Source organism: Mesitornis unicolor, unplaced genomic scaffold, assembly GCF_000695765.1.
Source record: "Mesitornis unicolor isolate BGI_N332 unplaced genomic scaffold, ASM69576v1 scaffold23104, whole genome shotgun sequence".
Classification (NCBI taxonomy): Eukaryota; Metazoa; Chordata; class Aves; order Mesitornithiformes; family Mesitornithidae; genus Mesitornis; species Mesitornis unicolor.
The window spans coordinates 4,032-19,369 of NW_010179691.1; the positions used below are offsets into that span (position 1 = coordinate 4,032).

General features: G+C 48.9%; 1 protein-coding gene across 1 annotated transcript in view; it reads left to right on the plus strand.

Moving 5' to 3' along the window:
- COPG1 (coatomer protein complex, subunit gamma 1) overlaps positions 1-15,281 on the plus strand; it is a gene marked incomplete at its 5' end in the record, with an annotated part of 16,734 nt that extends 1,453 nt beyond the window's left edge. Inside the window, 20 exons of the mRNA XM_010182873.1 lie at positions 444-523; positions 1,432-1,507; positions 1,605-1,697; positions 2,036-2,122; positions 2,275-2,432; positions 3,050-3,183; positions 3,866-3,933; positions 4,669-4,857; positions 5,323-5,418; positions 6,770-7,013; positions 7,394-7,469; positions 7,818-7,921; positions 8,030-8,155; positions 8,584-8,652; positions 9,021-9,163; positions 10,496-10,667; positions 11,675-11,772; positions 13,255-13,393; positions 14,349-14,447; positions 15,000-15,281. Of these exons, the coding sequence (XP_010181175.1) occupies positions 444-523; positions 1,432-1,507; positions 1,605-1,697; positions 2,036-2,122; positions 2,275-2,432; positions 3,050-3,183; positions 3,866-3,933; positions 4,669-4,857; positions 5,323-5,418; positions 6,770-7,013; positions 7,394-7,469; positions 7,818-7,921; positions 8,030-8,155; positions 8,584-8,652; positions 9,021-9,163; positions 10,496-10,667; positions 11,675-11,772; positions 13,255-13,393; positions 14,349-14,447; positions 15,000-15,130 (2,382 nt within the window). The remainder of the gene's footprint in view (positions 1-443; positions 524-1,431; positions 1,508-1,604; positions 1,698-2,035; positions 2,123-2,274; positions 2,433-3,049; positions 3,184-3,865; positions 3,934-4,668; positions 4,858-5,322; positions 5,419-6,769; positions 7,014-7,393; positions 7,470-7,817; positions 7,922-8,029; positions 8,156-8,583; positions 8,653-9,020; positions 9,164-10,495; positions 10,668-11,674; positions 11,773-13,254; positions 13,394-14,348; positions 14,448-14,999) is intronic.
- Between the last annotated feature and the right edge of the window lie 57 nt (positions 15,282-15,338).

Genomic DNA, 15,338 nt, shown 5'->3' on the forward strand with positions numbered 1-15,338 from the left:
CAGTGTGTCCTGGAGGAGGCCAGGAACTAGTACCTACCCACAGCAGTAGTACCATCACTAGTTATCCCCCAAACCACAAGGCGTTAAAATAGTGAGACCAGCGTAGAAATCTCCAGACTCAGGAATATAAGTTGCTTGCTTTTGAAGCAACAGGGTGCCTTTAGCTAATGATTTCAAGCTTTTCTCCTTGTTCAAAGATGAAACTAGATCCAGCTAAATCTAGTATCTCTGCAGCTTCACCCTAAGATTGAGGGAATTAGAAGAGTAAGAGGTGTAGTGTTAATGAATATGGGGTTTGTACATCTGTTACACTCAGACACTGGGGCTCTCTGAAGGTGTCATGTTCTTGATCCTCACAATAGAATTATGGAAACGGGGAAAACAGATCCTTTCCTATCCAGGATCCTCTCAGCTGATGTCTGTCTTCCCTCTTTCCTTGTCAGCCAACTCTTCGCAGGATGTGTTACCTGACCATCAAAGAAATGTCTTCTATTGCAGAAGATGTAATCATTGTTACGAGCAGGTCAGTCACTTCACTTTTCTTACCATTATATTCACTTGTCCTCCAGTAATGCCTGTCCAGCCTCTTGGAGAGAACTATAAATCCCATGCCTAACTGTAGGGTGAGGACAGGGAATGGCGAGGAAAAATTTTTCCTTTAGAAGAGGTCATTAAAATACAGACACTGAACTCCTAGTGACATATGTGAAATGTGCTGTGTCCTCATATCCTGTGCCCACGGGTGTTTGGATTGTCTCTTTTGGTTACATGATGTGGCAGCATTGCTGTTTTTTCCCCTTTGGCAAAAGGCTATTTCATTAACTCCTGCTTTCCTGTCTGAATGCCTTGAAGATTTCTGGTGTAAATCTCAAAGCCTTTAACAGGTAGACAAGGATTTACTGCTCTGATAGCAACACAGGATTTGACTTCACCGGGGAACAAAATTCCCCCTGTGAGTCATTCCTGAATTGCTGATCATCCCACTGAAATGCCAGTGCCATGTCAGGAGACAGGAGCGTGAGGCTACAGGGTCTGCTGTGAACTGAGGCCATGCAGCAGGCAGCAGCCAGTCACAAGTGCTGAGATGTGATGAACTCCTGTCCCCTCACAGATGGTCTCACACTGAGCAGGATCCTGGGGAAAGGGCAGGAATGAGCCTTCAGTAAGGAAGGCAAATGCCTCAGAGGTGTGTGTGTGCTCCAGCCTCCTGTGGTGATCAGGAGCCCACGCAGCCTGCTGATGGGCTTGGAACATGAGTACTGATCTCTTCTGCCTGCCTTCCCACCCTGGTGGGACTTGCCCAGGACCCACAGTTGCCTGCTTGGCGTTCAGCTGTGATTCTGGCTGCCTGCCACTCTGCGTGCGCTGTGCGTGCACCTGAGAGCTGCTGGCTCAGGAGCGCAGCATTGAGAGCTTCCTGTTTTCAACCAGCTTAACCAAAGACATGACTGGGAAGGATGACAATTACCGAGGCCCTGCTGTGCGAGCGCTCTGTCAGATCACTGATGTAAGTGCTGCTTTTCCCTTGGGGCTGCCCTAGACCCTTCACCTTTCACACTCCTGACAGCTTTTCTGTATCAGCCGTTGTTTCCCTCTCCCTGCAGAGCACTATGTTGCAGGCCATTGAGCGCTACATGAAGCAGGCGATTGTTGACAAAGTGCCAAGTGTATCCAGCTCTGCTCTGGTGTCCTCCTTGGTATGTGCTCCCTGCAGGGCGGGCCTGAGGGATGGCCAAGCTGGGAAGCAGCCAGCTGTGGTGGGCCTGGACATTTCAAGAGTTTCAGGGTTTCACATTGTTGCTGTTCCCCTTTGTGAACTGAGGGACTGGTATTGACTTTTTGGGATATCATCGACCTCTTGAGGCCACAACCGTCATGGCCAGGTCTCTGCATGCTGATCCCTTGCTCTTCTATTAAGTAGCTGCTACCAGCACCCTCATGGGGAAGGCTCATTGCTGTTTAATATGAGCTGTGATTTCCCAGAGCTTCCTCAATGCTTCTCTCACAGATTGCTTATGGCTTTGTCTCTCCCCAGCACCTGCTGAAGACCAGTTTTGATGTGGTAAAACGCTGGGTGAACGAGGCTCAGGAGGCAGCTTCCAGTGACAATATCATGGTGCAGGTAGGAAACCCGCTAATAGCACAGAGAATGGCAAGCAGCAGCTGGGAGTGGAGCAAACTGCTAGAGCTCAGCCAGGCACCTCTGGGCAACAGAGGGGATAAAAGTGGAAAGAACACACTGTGGGTTTGTGATGATCATTTTTTCTTGCACAGTATCATGCTCTGGGCCTGCTCTACCATGTGCGGAAGAACGACCGCCTGGCAGTCAACAAGATGCTCAGCAAGTTCACACGCCATGGCCTCAAGTCACCGTTTGCCTACTGCATGATGATTCGAATAGCCAGCAAGCTGCTGGAGGAGGAGGCTGGCAGGTGAGGGGGCTCCTTTGCCCTGCTGGAAGAATTTCCTCAGGTCCTGCTTCCGTCTCCTCTTGCAGGCTCATTTGCCATCTCATGAGGGCAATTATTTTTGTCTTTAAAGAGCAGCATGAAGCTTCTACCATGTCATTGTTGAGTAAAAGGCAGCAGAGAAAATTCAGGGTGCATTCAGGGTGCTTTCATGGTTGTTATAAGATGGCTTCTGTGAGTCTTGCCTGTGTGTTTCTACATCAAATACTTTGTTTTTCTGGGCTGTTTTTCATAGCTGTTCTTTATTGAGATATTCTACTTCATTTTCACTGTCTTTGGTAATTATTTGGCTACCATGTATGCAGTGTGTATGTACAGTCAACTCTCAGTGTGCATGAGGATTGAGGGAGGTTCCCTTTAGCCTGTAAGGCAGAGGATATCTTCTCAGAAGGCAGCTTGACTTCCAGCCCAAGCATGCTGGAATTACAGTACAATGACCACTGTGATATCTGGGGACAGTGGACTTATGGCTGCTTTTACCTTCCCACGGGCTATGTAACCTGCCCATTTCTGCTGCTGGATTCTTCTTTTCTATCAGCACCTTTGTTTTAATTCATTCTTGTGCATTTTTTGTACCCTAGCCGTGATAGCCCCCTGTTCAATTTCATTGAGAGCTGCCTCAGAAACAAGCATGAGATGGTGGTCTATGAAGCTGCATCTGCCATAGTTAACCTGCCCAACTGCACAGCCAAAGAGCTGGCCCCAGCTGTCTCAGGTAAATGTGGCGCTCATGGCAATGCCGAGGGGATCATGGGCCTGCAGTGGTGGCATCTGCTGATTACTCCAAGAAACAAGGACCTTGTGTAGTTTCAGGCTTGTAATGCTGCCATACCCTTTGATGCTATGCTACTGCTGAGAGCCTATGGTGTGTGTGAATAGGTTTGCTCCTGTAAAGGTATTTACCTAGTGTGTTCAACTGTAGGTTGCTGGAGGGGTTTGTTTCTTCCTGTGAAACAGGGGTGAATTCTAAGTGATAAATCTCCCTGCTTTAGACTGAGTGTAACTGTGTAAGAAGTCAAGGTGTTGGGGTCCTGCCTTCCCAGCTCAGTCCAGTCCAAAGGTTCTCCTGAGCTGGGACTGTTGGCAGGTAGGGAGGCTCTGTGTCACCTCTCTGCACAGGGAGGTGATGAAATTTGCTTTCAGGAGGAGCAACATGGAAACCATCAACCATGGAAAAAGAGGGAGGTGGGTAGGAGGTAGTTGTCAGCAGGGATGTGTGGCAAAGAGGACAACAGGGAGGGAGGAAGCTGGTAAATTCACAGTTGCTTCTTAAGCGTGAGTCTAGTTATCTTGTGCTCGCAGCTGTCTCTTCATTGAAGCTCTTGCTTTAGGTATGAAATGCTTCTCTATAATGGATTATCTAAACATCTGCCTTTGTTGCTTTTCAAACCTTGCAGTTTTGCAGCTGTTCTGCAGCTCCCCGAAAGCAGCGCTGAGGTATGCAGCCGTCCGTACCCTCAACAAGGTAGGAGCCAGTCTCTTGGGAGCTGTAATAGTTTCCCATGTGTGGGGAGGTGCAGACTTCAGAAAAGGACCAAATCGTCTGATCATTTTGTGTGAATAACCTCTGCCCTGGGCTATAGCTTTACATTTCGTTGCTTTCTGAGTGTAATAAAACCTCCAAGAACACTTTTACAGAAGCTAAAAAAAAAAAAGCAGTCATTTTCACAGGTCCTTGTAAGTGCGTCACTGGTCTTGCTTGTTACTGCTTTCCCTTCTGAGCTTCCTATGGTGAAGGAGCTCCTCCTAAAATAAGGATCAAACCTTGATGCTGCTGCTTGTGTGCTCCATGGCAGTCTTTGCTTCAGCTTTTCCCTTGACATTGTCAACTCTAAAAAGAAAAAGACAGAATGGCAATGTCTGGTAACTGCTGTACTTCCACCCACAAAGCTGTTCTGCACAGCTAGACTCGATGAATTTTTGGTGGGTGTTCATAGCTTTCTTTGCAGAATCTGAACCTTAACACATAGAGGAGAATGAGAGAGTTAAAAATAGTAAAAGACTTTATTACTACTGCTTCTGTTCCAGCAAGAGATGCAATTCTGCGGAAAGAGCCTGTTACTTTAACCTTGGATGGGTTGTTTGTCTAAAGCATTTATCTTTATAGGAAGGAGCAAGAGCTTATCAAGACTTAGTGTTTTTTGCCAGCTGGGTCTTTTGAGTATATTCAGAGATTTCCACTCTTCCCTCTCCGCTCTAGGTGGCCATGAAGCACCCATCTGCTGTGACAGCCTGTAATCTCGACCTGGAGAACCTTGTGACGGACTCTAACCGCAGCATAGCCACCCTGGCCATTACCACGCTGCTGAAGACTGGCAGTGAGAGCAGCATTGACCGGCTCATGAAGCAGATCTCCTCTTTCATGTCAGAAATCTCAGATGAGTTCAAAGTAAGGAAGTGGGAGGAGGAGGGACATGCAGGTTCCTGAAGAAACCTCTTGATCTTTGTCCATGCTTGTGTGTGCTCACTGAAACCTGCATGGATCCCCTTCCAGCAGCTGGGCTGCAGCATATTTGTAAAATATGAGGGTATTGGCCTAAGCCATGCCTCAGTCGTACAGCACCCAGCTCCAAAGTCACCCCTTGTCTTCTGTGGAGAAGCCCTTGAAGATTTAAATATCTTTCTTTTTATTTTCAATGGGTTTGGGCTTTTCCTAGAGGCTGGCCAGTGCATAGAGATCAATCTCCTTCAATTCCTAGGATTGTACCTCATGGAACTGCATTTATTGGATAGGCAAAATCAAACCCATGGCTTCCAGACTAGGGACCAGCACAAAATTGACACAATTCAATTTTTTTTCTTTTCCTGCCCAGTAAGACAGAATCCTTTTTAACTTGCCCCCCTTTTCCTGCAGGTTGTTGTGGTGCAGGCCATCAATGCGCTGTGTCAGAAGTACCCACGCAAACATGCCGTCCTCATGAACTTTCTCTTCACTATGCTTCGGGAAGAGGTAGGTTTGCAGGACAACTGCTTTGTGTTCCTTGTTTGTATGCATGAACTGCAGGACTGCACAGTAGCCCCTGTGAGATTCAAGCTTTTACTGGTAACGCTGTTCAGTACGAGCCACTCTCTAGAAGGCTTGCAGCCTAACTGGCAGAAGTGTCCAGCTGTGCACAATAGTTATACACATACTGCCAGGCATATTTTTAATGTGGTTTTCATTCTTTGATTTTTCTGGGGATTTATTAACTCTCAAAGCAAATGCAGGCAACAGCAGATCTGTTGGCAGTCTATGTGTGTTTCACATTTGAACAGCAGAAGTTTTGTTTTGTACACAAGATTCGGTAACAACCTATTTATTGATGACACAGAACCACTTTTGTTCTGTCCTGTGTGCTGTGGCAGCGAAGGGTTCATGAGTACCTGTAACCATTCTCTGCATTCGGTCAGACATAAATTGCAGAAAGAGCTTTACAGAGGTTTGCTGAGGCCATTTCTAAATGAGCTAATGTGCCTGCAACACAGCTGGCACCACCGCTTGCTCTGACATCACTTTCTGCCAATTACAGCCTTTCATTTAGGAACAAACCAGAGCCTCTCATTTTACTTCTGTGAAAAATGGACCGTTCTCCTTTCCCAGATTTTCTGTGGGTGGATGGTATATTTTTGAATGTGGTTTTGTAGTTCAAACCATTCTGTTTTACAGCTTTTTAATCCAAAGTAGCTTCAGAAAGATCCCCCAAATGCCCAGCGCTGTACATGTAATTGGTGGAGGATAGTGCGCAGTTTAATCCCTGGTGTGTATTGAGGACACTAGTAAATAATGTCTGAAGATAACTGAGCACTAACAGCGTGTCAGGTTATGGGGTGTGCCTGCGGAGATATTGATTGCCTGTCTTACCACGCTAATGGGGCTGTTTGCTGGGTCCTGCTGTGGCAGATATGATCCTTAATATATTTCTCTTGTGATTCATCCTCAGATTCTGATGCTAAAGGGGAGAGGGCTGGGGTTTTTTTCTCCTCCCATATGGCTGTTTTTATGCACTAATTCTAGCAGCAGAGGATTTTGAAGAAGATTTAAACCCTTCAGGCGGATGGATTCTTTTACCCCCCTTAGAACTCTTTTTTTCACTGCAGCTGTTCTGAAGGGAGCTGGGAAGAGAGCTTGAATATTAGCTGGCCCTCTGGGTGTAAACAGGGTCAAAAGTGGGGGCACCATCACTGCCCTTCTCCTTTCAAACACAGATTAAAAGTATCGAGTGTGGGTGAGCTTTTTGAAGGAAATTCTTTCCTGTCTGGCTGCTTCAGTGTCTCTAAAACACTTTGAGATTTTCAGCTGAGCAGTTCCTTTTGCTTTTTAGGGTGGCTTTGAATACAAGCGAGCCATCGTGGACTGCATCATCAGCATCATTGAGGAGAACTCGGAGAGCAAAGAGACAGGCCTGTCTCACCTCTGCGAATTCATTGAGGACTGCGAGTTCACTGTGCTGGCCACTCGTATCCTCCACCTTCTGGGGCAGGAGGGACCTAAAACCAATAACCCCTCCAAATACATTCGCTTCATCTACAACAGGGTTGTCCTGGAGCATGAGGAAGTCCGGGCAGGTAAGAGACAGACCTGGAAAGCTGTCTGCCCCGTGACAGATCTTCAAGGAAATACAGTGCATTAGGACCCCTGCTCTTGAGGATTGTGATTCACTCTAATCCTGAGCAGATCTTTTCACACAGCAAAGACCCTGCTGTAGTATTGATGGAAGAGGTGGCCTGCAGCTGAGAAATGGGGAGGGAGATGCAATGACTCTGAAACTAGACTGAGGAGGTTTGCAGAGCACTTTGCTGAAATACATCTGCCTTTTTCTAGTCACAGTAATGGTTTATACTGGTGCTGGCTTCTCTGACATGGCATTTGAACAAGGCCAGGAAATGGAGTGAACTTCAGGTGATTTGATTGCCTTCTAATTCTGTTTTCATGACTTGTGCTACAGGTGCTGTAAGTGCCCTGGCCAAGTTTGGAGCCCAGAATGAAGAGATGTTACCCAGTATCTTGGTGTTACTGAAAAGGTGAGTTGTATCTCAGAGTTGCTCAACACCTTGGGTGAAAAACCTCTGTTTGCTTGCGAGCTTATTAGCATCCCCATGTGTGCCTAGTCTCTTCTAGCTGTGGGTCTGGGAGAGTGCAGTAGGTACCTGGGATCCTGTGATGGGATCACCGCTGCATTCGGTGCGCCAAAGTGGACATGAGAAGCCAAGTGTGGTGGACAATTGCTTGTCTAATGCAATTACTAGTAGGTTGCTGGTTGTCTTCTATGGCATTTTCTTTCTGGCCCTGTAAGATGGCTTAGTCACCTGGATTTGTTTGCGTGGGCTCTGTTGCCTTGCCTTGAAGCAAGTTTCCCACTTTATTCTCAGGTGTGTGATGGATGATGACAATGAAGTGAGAGACAGAGCGACCTTCTACCTGAATGTTCTGGAGCAGAAGCAGAAAGCCCTCAATGCTGGCTACATCCTGAATGGTAATGGGGGCAGTCCTCAAAACAAGTCTGAACCTCCTTCCTGGTTTAACAAGTGACAAAGAGCTGGCATTATCTGTGATTTCAGTGGCCTGTCCTTTCTATCCCCAGGTTTGACAGTGTCCATCCCTGGCCTGGAGAGGGCTCTGCATCAGTACACCCTGGAGCCCTCCGAGAAACCCTTTGACTTGAAATCTGTTCCTCTGGCAACAGCTCCTATTGTTGAGCAAAGAGCAGGTGAGGAGCAGTCCCCTGAATGCTAGTCTGGACTGCTGGTGATTCCCTAGCAGCTCCAGCCCTTGCACAGTATTGGGCCTGCTGAGAATTGCTGAGCCCCATCCTATTTGAATTTTGTGGGATTACATCCTCTGTAAAGACTAAGGCCAGCAAATCTGTTTGCCCCCCACATTAGTGTTTCGGTTTAGTCCACATTCTAATAATAGCAGTAGTTGGTAATCCTCACTGGAGCTGCTGCAGTTCTAGAGGTGTTTAGGAAGCTAAATAGGGGTGTCTAGTCCATAGCAAGATGAGAAATGAGCTCTCTTCCTTTACTTGGTCAAAGCCCTCTCCAGACAATCTGTTTTCTCATTTAGCTACTTCTGACTCCACCCTCAAATATTTTGAGGGGTTTTTTGTCGTTTATTTTCTTTCTTTCTCTCTTGCAGAAAATGCCCCTGTTGCTGTGGTCAAACAGCCAGAGAAGGTGGCAGCAACACGGCAAGAAATATTCCAAGGTAAACTAATGCAAGGCCTCTTCTACCCCTGTATGTGAGAACAAAATAGCCACCACTTGCTGAACCCGCCTAGCCCTTCTAGCTTTTCCCCATGTCCTTTTGGGGAGTGACATGGGCTCCCAACTTTGTCAGCTGTTCACACCAGGGAGTGGGGGTGCCTGCTATCCTGTTTGGTCCAGATTGCAATAGATGTGGGCAAAGGGTGATTCTGTCTTTAATTGTAGAAGTCCCTAGTGAACGTTTGTGGATGTTTAATGGGTAGTTCCTTGCTGCAGCAGCTTGTGGCAGCTTAAATGAGGCCTTTTAAACTGCTAACACCTAACTGCTAACATTGGGGAAGGCAATGATTTCTGTGTCATCTCTTTCAGAGCAACTGGGGGCAATCCCAGAGTTTCGGGGACTGGGCCCACTCTTCAAGTCTTCCCCGGAGCCTGTTGCCCTGACAGAGCTAGAAACAGAGTATGTGGTTCGTTGCACCAAGCACACATTTATCAGCCACATGGTGTTCCAGGTGGGTAGCTATGGCATGTGGTGCTGAAAGAGAACTGGAAAATAAGATCCTGACCTGTTAAACACTCCACTGGGAAGAAGTAGCTCAGGGATACTTGTGTTCACAGCATGGCACTGCAATGAGGAGTCCTTTCTTAACCAGGGCAGCAGAGCCCCAGAAAAAAATCAATTAGGGAGTGTGTGTGTGTGTGTGTGTGTGTGGCTGAGCAGTGCTTACGTGTGCAGTCCAAATAAATGGGAGAAGCACTAGATGGGGCTGTTCTCACTGAGCAGTTGGTCCAGGGGAGCTATGTTCTTTCCTCAGGTCCCCAAACACGTGTGTTGGACATAAAAGAGTGAAGCTTTATCTGAGGGGCTGAAAAGGGAATTCAAGAAAGGGACGTGGTGGGGGAGAGTTCTTAATCCCCTATGTTTTGTTTTAGCCTGTGTAGCACAGGTGTTTTTTTCCTGTGTGTCTTTGCCTTGGCTGTACCACCCTGCTGCTACATTGGAGCTGTTGGGATTGATGTGCCAGCATCTTTGCCTGGGCCTCAGGGAGTTCAAGGCACAGCGAGTCCTGTGCCAGCTTGTGAACTGCAGTGTTTTGTCCTTAGCCAGCTCCTTCCTCAAAAGCTCAGAACTGCTTACACAGCCCTCACAGGGGTTGATCTTTGTTTCTGTTGTCCATCCACCAGATGCAATTGTATGAGTTTGACTTGTCATTGCAGCTGGAACGAAGTCTAATCAGCAAGTTGAGACTTGCTGAAACCATTGAGCTTGCTGAAACTTGCCCAAACTACCCCTAGCTTGAGCTGTGAAAAGGACCATCCTCCCATCTGCTGTGGGGCGCTGAGTCCCTGTAGCACTGAGTAAGATGTAGGCAGCACAGTACTCGTGTTTCCATACAGCAAAGAGTTAAGCTAGGAATTGCCATCCAGGGGGAAAGGACAAAGTACATTTAGAGGAAAAAGTTCCGTACAAACTGGTGAACAGAAACAGGCAGAAGCTGACACATCCCTGCCCTTGCTGAATTTGTGCTCCTGCCTTGGTTGCAGAGGGTAGGCCTTGAATAGTTGTGTGCTGGTTCATTTTGAGTGCTGTTTCCTTAAAAAAAAAAAAAAGTTTGCTGTTTCTCCCCTAAAACATTTAAATGAGTGGTTTTTAGTCACAGTTGCTCTGTGACTAAACTGGAGTACATGAGAGCTATGACCAGCCAGCTGACAGCAAGGCACACTGTTGAAACACAAAGAGCTTGGGGTTCACAAATGGACACCGCGCTCCCACTCTGCCTAAAGTGAGTCTGCTATTAGGTCTTCAGCTTCAAGCTGTCGCTGCTTTCCCCTTCCCTGTTTAGTTTGACTGCACGAACACCCTGAACGATCAGATCCTGGAGAATGTCACGGTGCAGATGGAGCCAACAGAGGGGTATGAGGTCATTGGCTACGTACCTGCCAAAACCCTGGTGTACAACCAGCCGGGTACCTGCTACACGCTGGTGGCACTCTCAGAAGAGGATCCGACAGCAGGTAAACAGTTTGCCCTCTGTGTTTTCCTGATGTTCCCCAAGTTAAGTGTACCGTATTGCTCACCCCCACACATTCTACCTTGCATCCTAGCCAGATATTTATAGCCTGTGTGTGGGTGCAGCCCTGAGTGATGCTGAGCACGACTTCTCTGCTGTCTGGGGGCTGTCAGGCCTCCCTTCTCCTCTCCTGGTTCCCTGGTGCTGTAGCAATGTCAAGTCAGGCTGTGAGAGCTGGCAGATGGGCATTCAGCTCTGCTGAGTTTTCTCCCGTGCACCCTGGCGTGTCCTTTAGCCTATCTGTTCTTTGTGTTTGTGTGTGGGGAGGCTGGTACTTGTAAAGTGCTGTGAGTGCCCAGATGCTCGGAGCAGCAGAGGGGTATTTCAGACAAACCGCTAGGATTTCAGGATGTCTGTTTGAACTGAACATCCTGTCATTTGTCACTGTCCAGAGCATGAACCAGGCCGTACCTGTGCTTTGGGCTCCCTGGTTTGTGTTCTGGGCCTGCTCACCTGCGTGTGTTGCTGCCGTTCGTGCAGTGGTACCCATCTTCTCGGGGATGAGTCATCGCTTCCTCTCCCAGCCGAGCGGTATTCATCAGCTGCCGCGTTGCAGTGCAAGGTGGTTTCATTTCAGAGGCGCATGAACTGATGCGTAGATAAGGATCTTGCCTCTTCACAAGGTGCTGGTGGGACATGTTTAGTTAGTATTCCCAGCACAACTTGGGGTTCATCAGTAATACCTCTTAATCTTGAGGATTATGGTCTTGTAAAACCATCGTGAACCCGTCTTTATCACTGTCTGCTAGCCTTAATATTACAGATAAATACCTTGTCCTTGACAGACACAGACTGTTTGAGAGCCCTCTCCAGGGCACTGGCTAAGCCTGTGCTGCTGACAGTGAGGGAGAGAACCCACATCTGCCCCAAATCTCCCAGCCCCGTTGTGCCACAGGAAAGTGCAGATCTGGTGGTGATGTGAACTTTGCTTTTGCCTCCCCCCGCCTCCAGTGGCCTGTACCTTCAGCTGCATGATGAAGTTCACTGTCAAGGACTGTGATCCCAACACGGGTGAGACGGATGACGAGGGTTACGAGGATGAGTATGTGGTAAGGAGCTGGGCGTGTGTCTAATCATGGAAACTGCTGTTATTTTGAGGGTTTTTGTGATCTGTACTCAGACCCCTGCAAGGAATGATGTGACCACTGACACTGATGTGAGCGGCATCGTGTGAAGAGAGGGCTCTTGCTGTGCCTGTGATGCAGATTTGGGTTTGCAGAGCTTGCTTTGTCTCTTTTGGAGGAACCTCCTGTTGCTCTCCAGGCAGGCACCTGACTGTGCAGGATACCTATGTTTGGGAGGCCACGCTGTGTCCTCCAGGCTTGGCTGGCTGTGCCCCACGGGCTCCAGCAATTGGACAGTCAGGTTTGTGGAGACAGAGGGCTGCTGGACATCTTTTGTTCTCCGTGAGTTGCTCCCTGTGGTGGCACAGTTAATTGCCTGGTGGCCTGCCTGATGCAGGCACATTGCTGTCCTTGTTCTTGCCCTGGGGAAGGTGGGGCTTTTTCCTCTCCAGCACTGAGATGTATGAAAACATCGATGCTGCAGGAGCACCTGCTGTTCCCAGGCAGGCTGTTTTGCCACAAAGGAAGAAGCTGAACTTACGTTTGGTCAGAGACTGGGACTGGCTCACAGAGGGTGGTGTTTACCCTCCAAAGAGGAAGGGATGATGTGACACAACCTCAGCTTGCCCTGTTAGCTCCAGAGGCTGTTTTCTCTGTGTTGCCTGACACTGCTGCAAATCTGATTAGAGGCACTGCTGTGCAGTGAGTCACTGAAGACGCCGCATCCTCCCAGGAGTGGGGAGGGTTTTTCCCAAAGGAACGTGCAAGGTTCCCCTCTCTGCTTCCCACCAGTCACCATGGCATTTGAGTGATATTTAAACAAACTCTTCCATGTGTTTCAGCTAGAATCAGGAGGAGATTCTTTCCTGCAGCGACTGCTGAAATGAATGCAGGCTGGTGTCTGGCCAGCTCTGGCACCGGCTGCTCTTTGATACGTGCTCTGGAGAGCCAGGCTCGGTTCTGCCTTGCACAGACGCAGTCGCAGTTCAGCTAACCCAGCACACAGCATTGGGCAATAGCCTGTGTCCGACAGTGCCTCGCTGTGCTTTACCAGCCAGGAAAGTGATGGGCCAGAAGGGCAAAGTACAAGCTTATGTACATTTCAGGGAAACAAACACTACGTCTGTGTGAGCACCAGCAGCTGTTTCTTGGCCTTTGTCCTCTCTTTTGGAGGTTTGTCTGCTTTGATCTTTGTCAAGCCAAGGGCTGTGCTCAGAATGGGAGTGGGCTTTATGAACCCTGGAAATGGCATGGTCAGTGGCTTTCCCAGGCCAAGCAGTAGTTCAAGCAAGCGTTGTTTGCATGAACAAATCAGAAGGGGCAGGGCTTGCCCTGACATACTAATGAGTGGAAGTGGAGGCAGCCTCCTACATTAACCTGATCTTGGGGAATCCAGTCTAGAGCTCGCTCTGGAGAGAGCAGGGTTAGGAGCATCTGTGGTTTCACTTGGATCTCTTCTGCCACCAGCTTGAAGACCTGGAGGTAACGGTGGCTGATCACATCCAGCGAGTTCTGAAGCCAAACTTCGGAGCAGCCTGGGATGAAGTGGGTGATGAGTATGAAAAGGAAGAAACCTTTACTTTGTCTGCTATTAAAACCCTTGAAGGTAAGGGGGTGTCTGAGCCCAGCAGAGCTCTTAACATTCCCTCCAGCAGGCAGAGTCTGGAGGTGCAGATCTCTCCCTGAAAGACTAATGGGGCAAAACCCTTCACAAGCCATTTCACTACAGCTGTTAAATGCAGAGCTACAGTTACTGTGATAAGTTAGTTCAGGTTTCAAAAAAATTAGTATTCTGGGTCCTGTGGAGACCAAGCTGGATTGTGGGAGGCAAGAGAACATCCTGCTTTGCTTTCACACTCTGCCCTCCCAAACAGACAGACCAGAGTTCATCTGTGAGCTCCCACCTTCCTTCTGTGAAAGGAGGAGATGCTCTGACCTTAGGACACAAGACTAATAAAAAAAGATGCAAAGAGCAGAAGACATGAGGTTGGTGAGCAGGCTTGTGGTGTACGCCCTCTTCTCTTTCACCATGTGTTAAAGACTCCTTTTGTTGTTTTTGAGAAGCCTGTAAAAGCTCAGTCCTTTTGAGGGCTTAGAAGAGTGTCCTTGTCCTATAGCCATTTCTGTGCTTTGTTGTACAGTGCCTTGGGATTTGAAGTGCCTGCCCTCAGGCCTTCTCAGATTCCTCCTGGAGACCTGCCTCTCCTTCCTTCTGCATCACTCCCCAGAGCAGCAAGCAGGCCGTCGGGGCTGTGCAGAAAGCAGGCAGCCAGCTGCGCTCCTCTGCTTCTGTTGTCTGACTCATTCACCCTCCTGTTTCTGTTGCACCTTGCTGCATCAGATAACAGAACTGCCGTGTGGCAGTGGGTTTTCTGTGTGTTGCCTTTGCCTCCCTGGTGGCCTCCAAAAAGACGATACTGGCCAATGCCATCTGCCCCTCAGGACAAGGAACGTGAGCCCTAACATGTAGTGAGGGTTTGCATCACCTTTAGATGCTCTTTGTGTGCCCCTGTTAAGTTACCTGCGACATGGAGCCCATTTTATGTGTTTTTTCTGAACAGAGGCGGTTAGTAATATTGTGAAGTTCCTGGGGATGCAGCCATGCGAGCGATCAGATAAAGTGCCAGATAACAAGAACTCTCACACGCTGTACCTAGCAGGTGAGCTGGGGGGTGAGGTCTCTGCTTGAGGAGCAGCAATTTGGGAGGTTGCACAGAGCTGCCTGTTGAAAATCGAGGCAGGAGGGTCTGATGGAGCCCGCTGCGCTCTGGGAGGGATTTGGAGGCTTGTTCCTGCCATGATTTCTGCCTCTGCTGGTGTTGGGATCAGGGAGGGTGCTGGGGTGGGAGGATGTTGGGGTCAGCTGGGTGGAATTTGCTGTCTTCCTCTGTGGGGTCAGCCTGTGGGGGAAGGTGCAGCACCCTTGCCGACAAAATTGGAGTGCCTTGAGCTCTTAGCTGAGTGGCTGGTAGTCACTGAAGGAGTGCCTGGGCCTCTTCTCAGCTAGAGCTTGTTATAGACTTCTCTTTCGTGAGTTTTACATTAACAACAGTCCCAGGTGCGTTACAATGAATGGGGAGTGTGCTGCTTGGGGGTGTTTCCTGGCCCAGGGCTGGGGATTTGCCAGATGACCTCTGGGTAACCTGCCCTTGCCACCCTTCGTTCTCAGGCTTGCAGGGCAGCGCTCACCCTTCTTCCCGCTTTCCCTCCAGGTGTGTTCCGGGGTGGCCATGACCTCCTGGTACGGTCTCGTCTCGTTCTGACCGACACTGTGACGATGCAGGTCACTGCCCGCAGCGGAGAGGAGCTCCCGGTGGATGTGATCATGGCCTCCGTGGGATAAACTGCCTGTTCCAGGACTGTCCGACACCGAGCCCCCGGGCAACGCTTCTTTCTCTGGCGGCAGAATAGGGATCACGTTCACTACCGCAGCTCTTGTGTTCCCTGCAGTACAGCTGTACTGAGGGGGCTCTGTCTATAAAACGATGATGTTTGTAAAGTCTGATTTTAGGAAGCGCTCTGTCCCCGCTCTGGAGGGTCGCAGAGCGGGT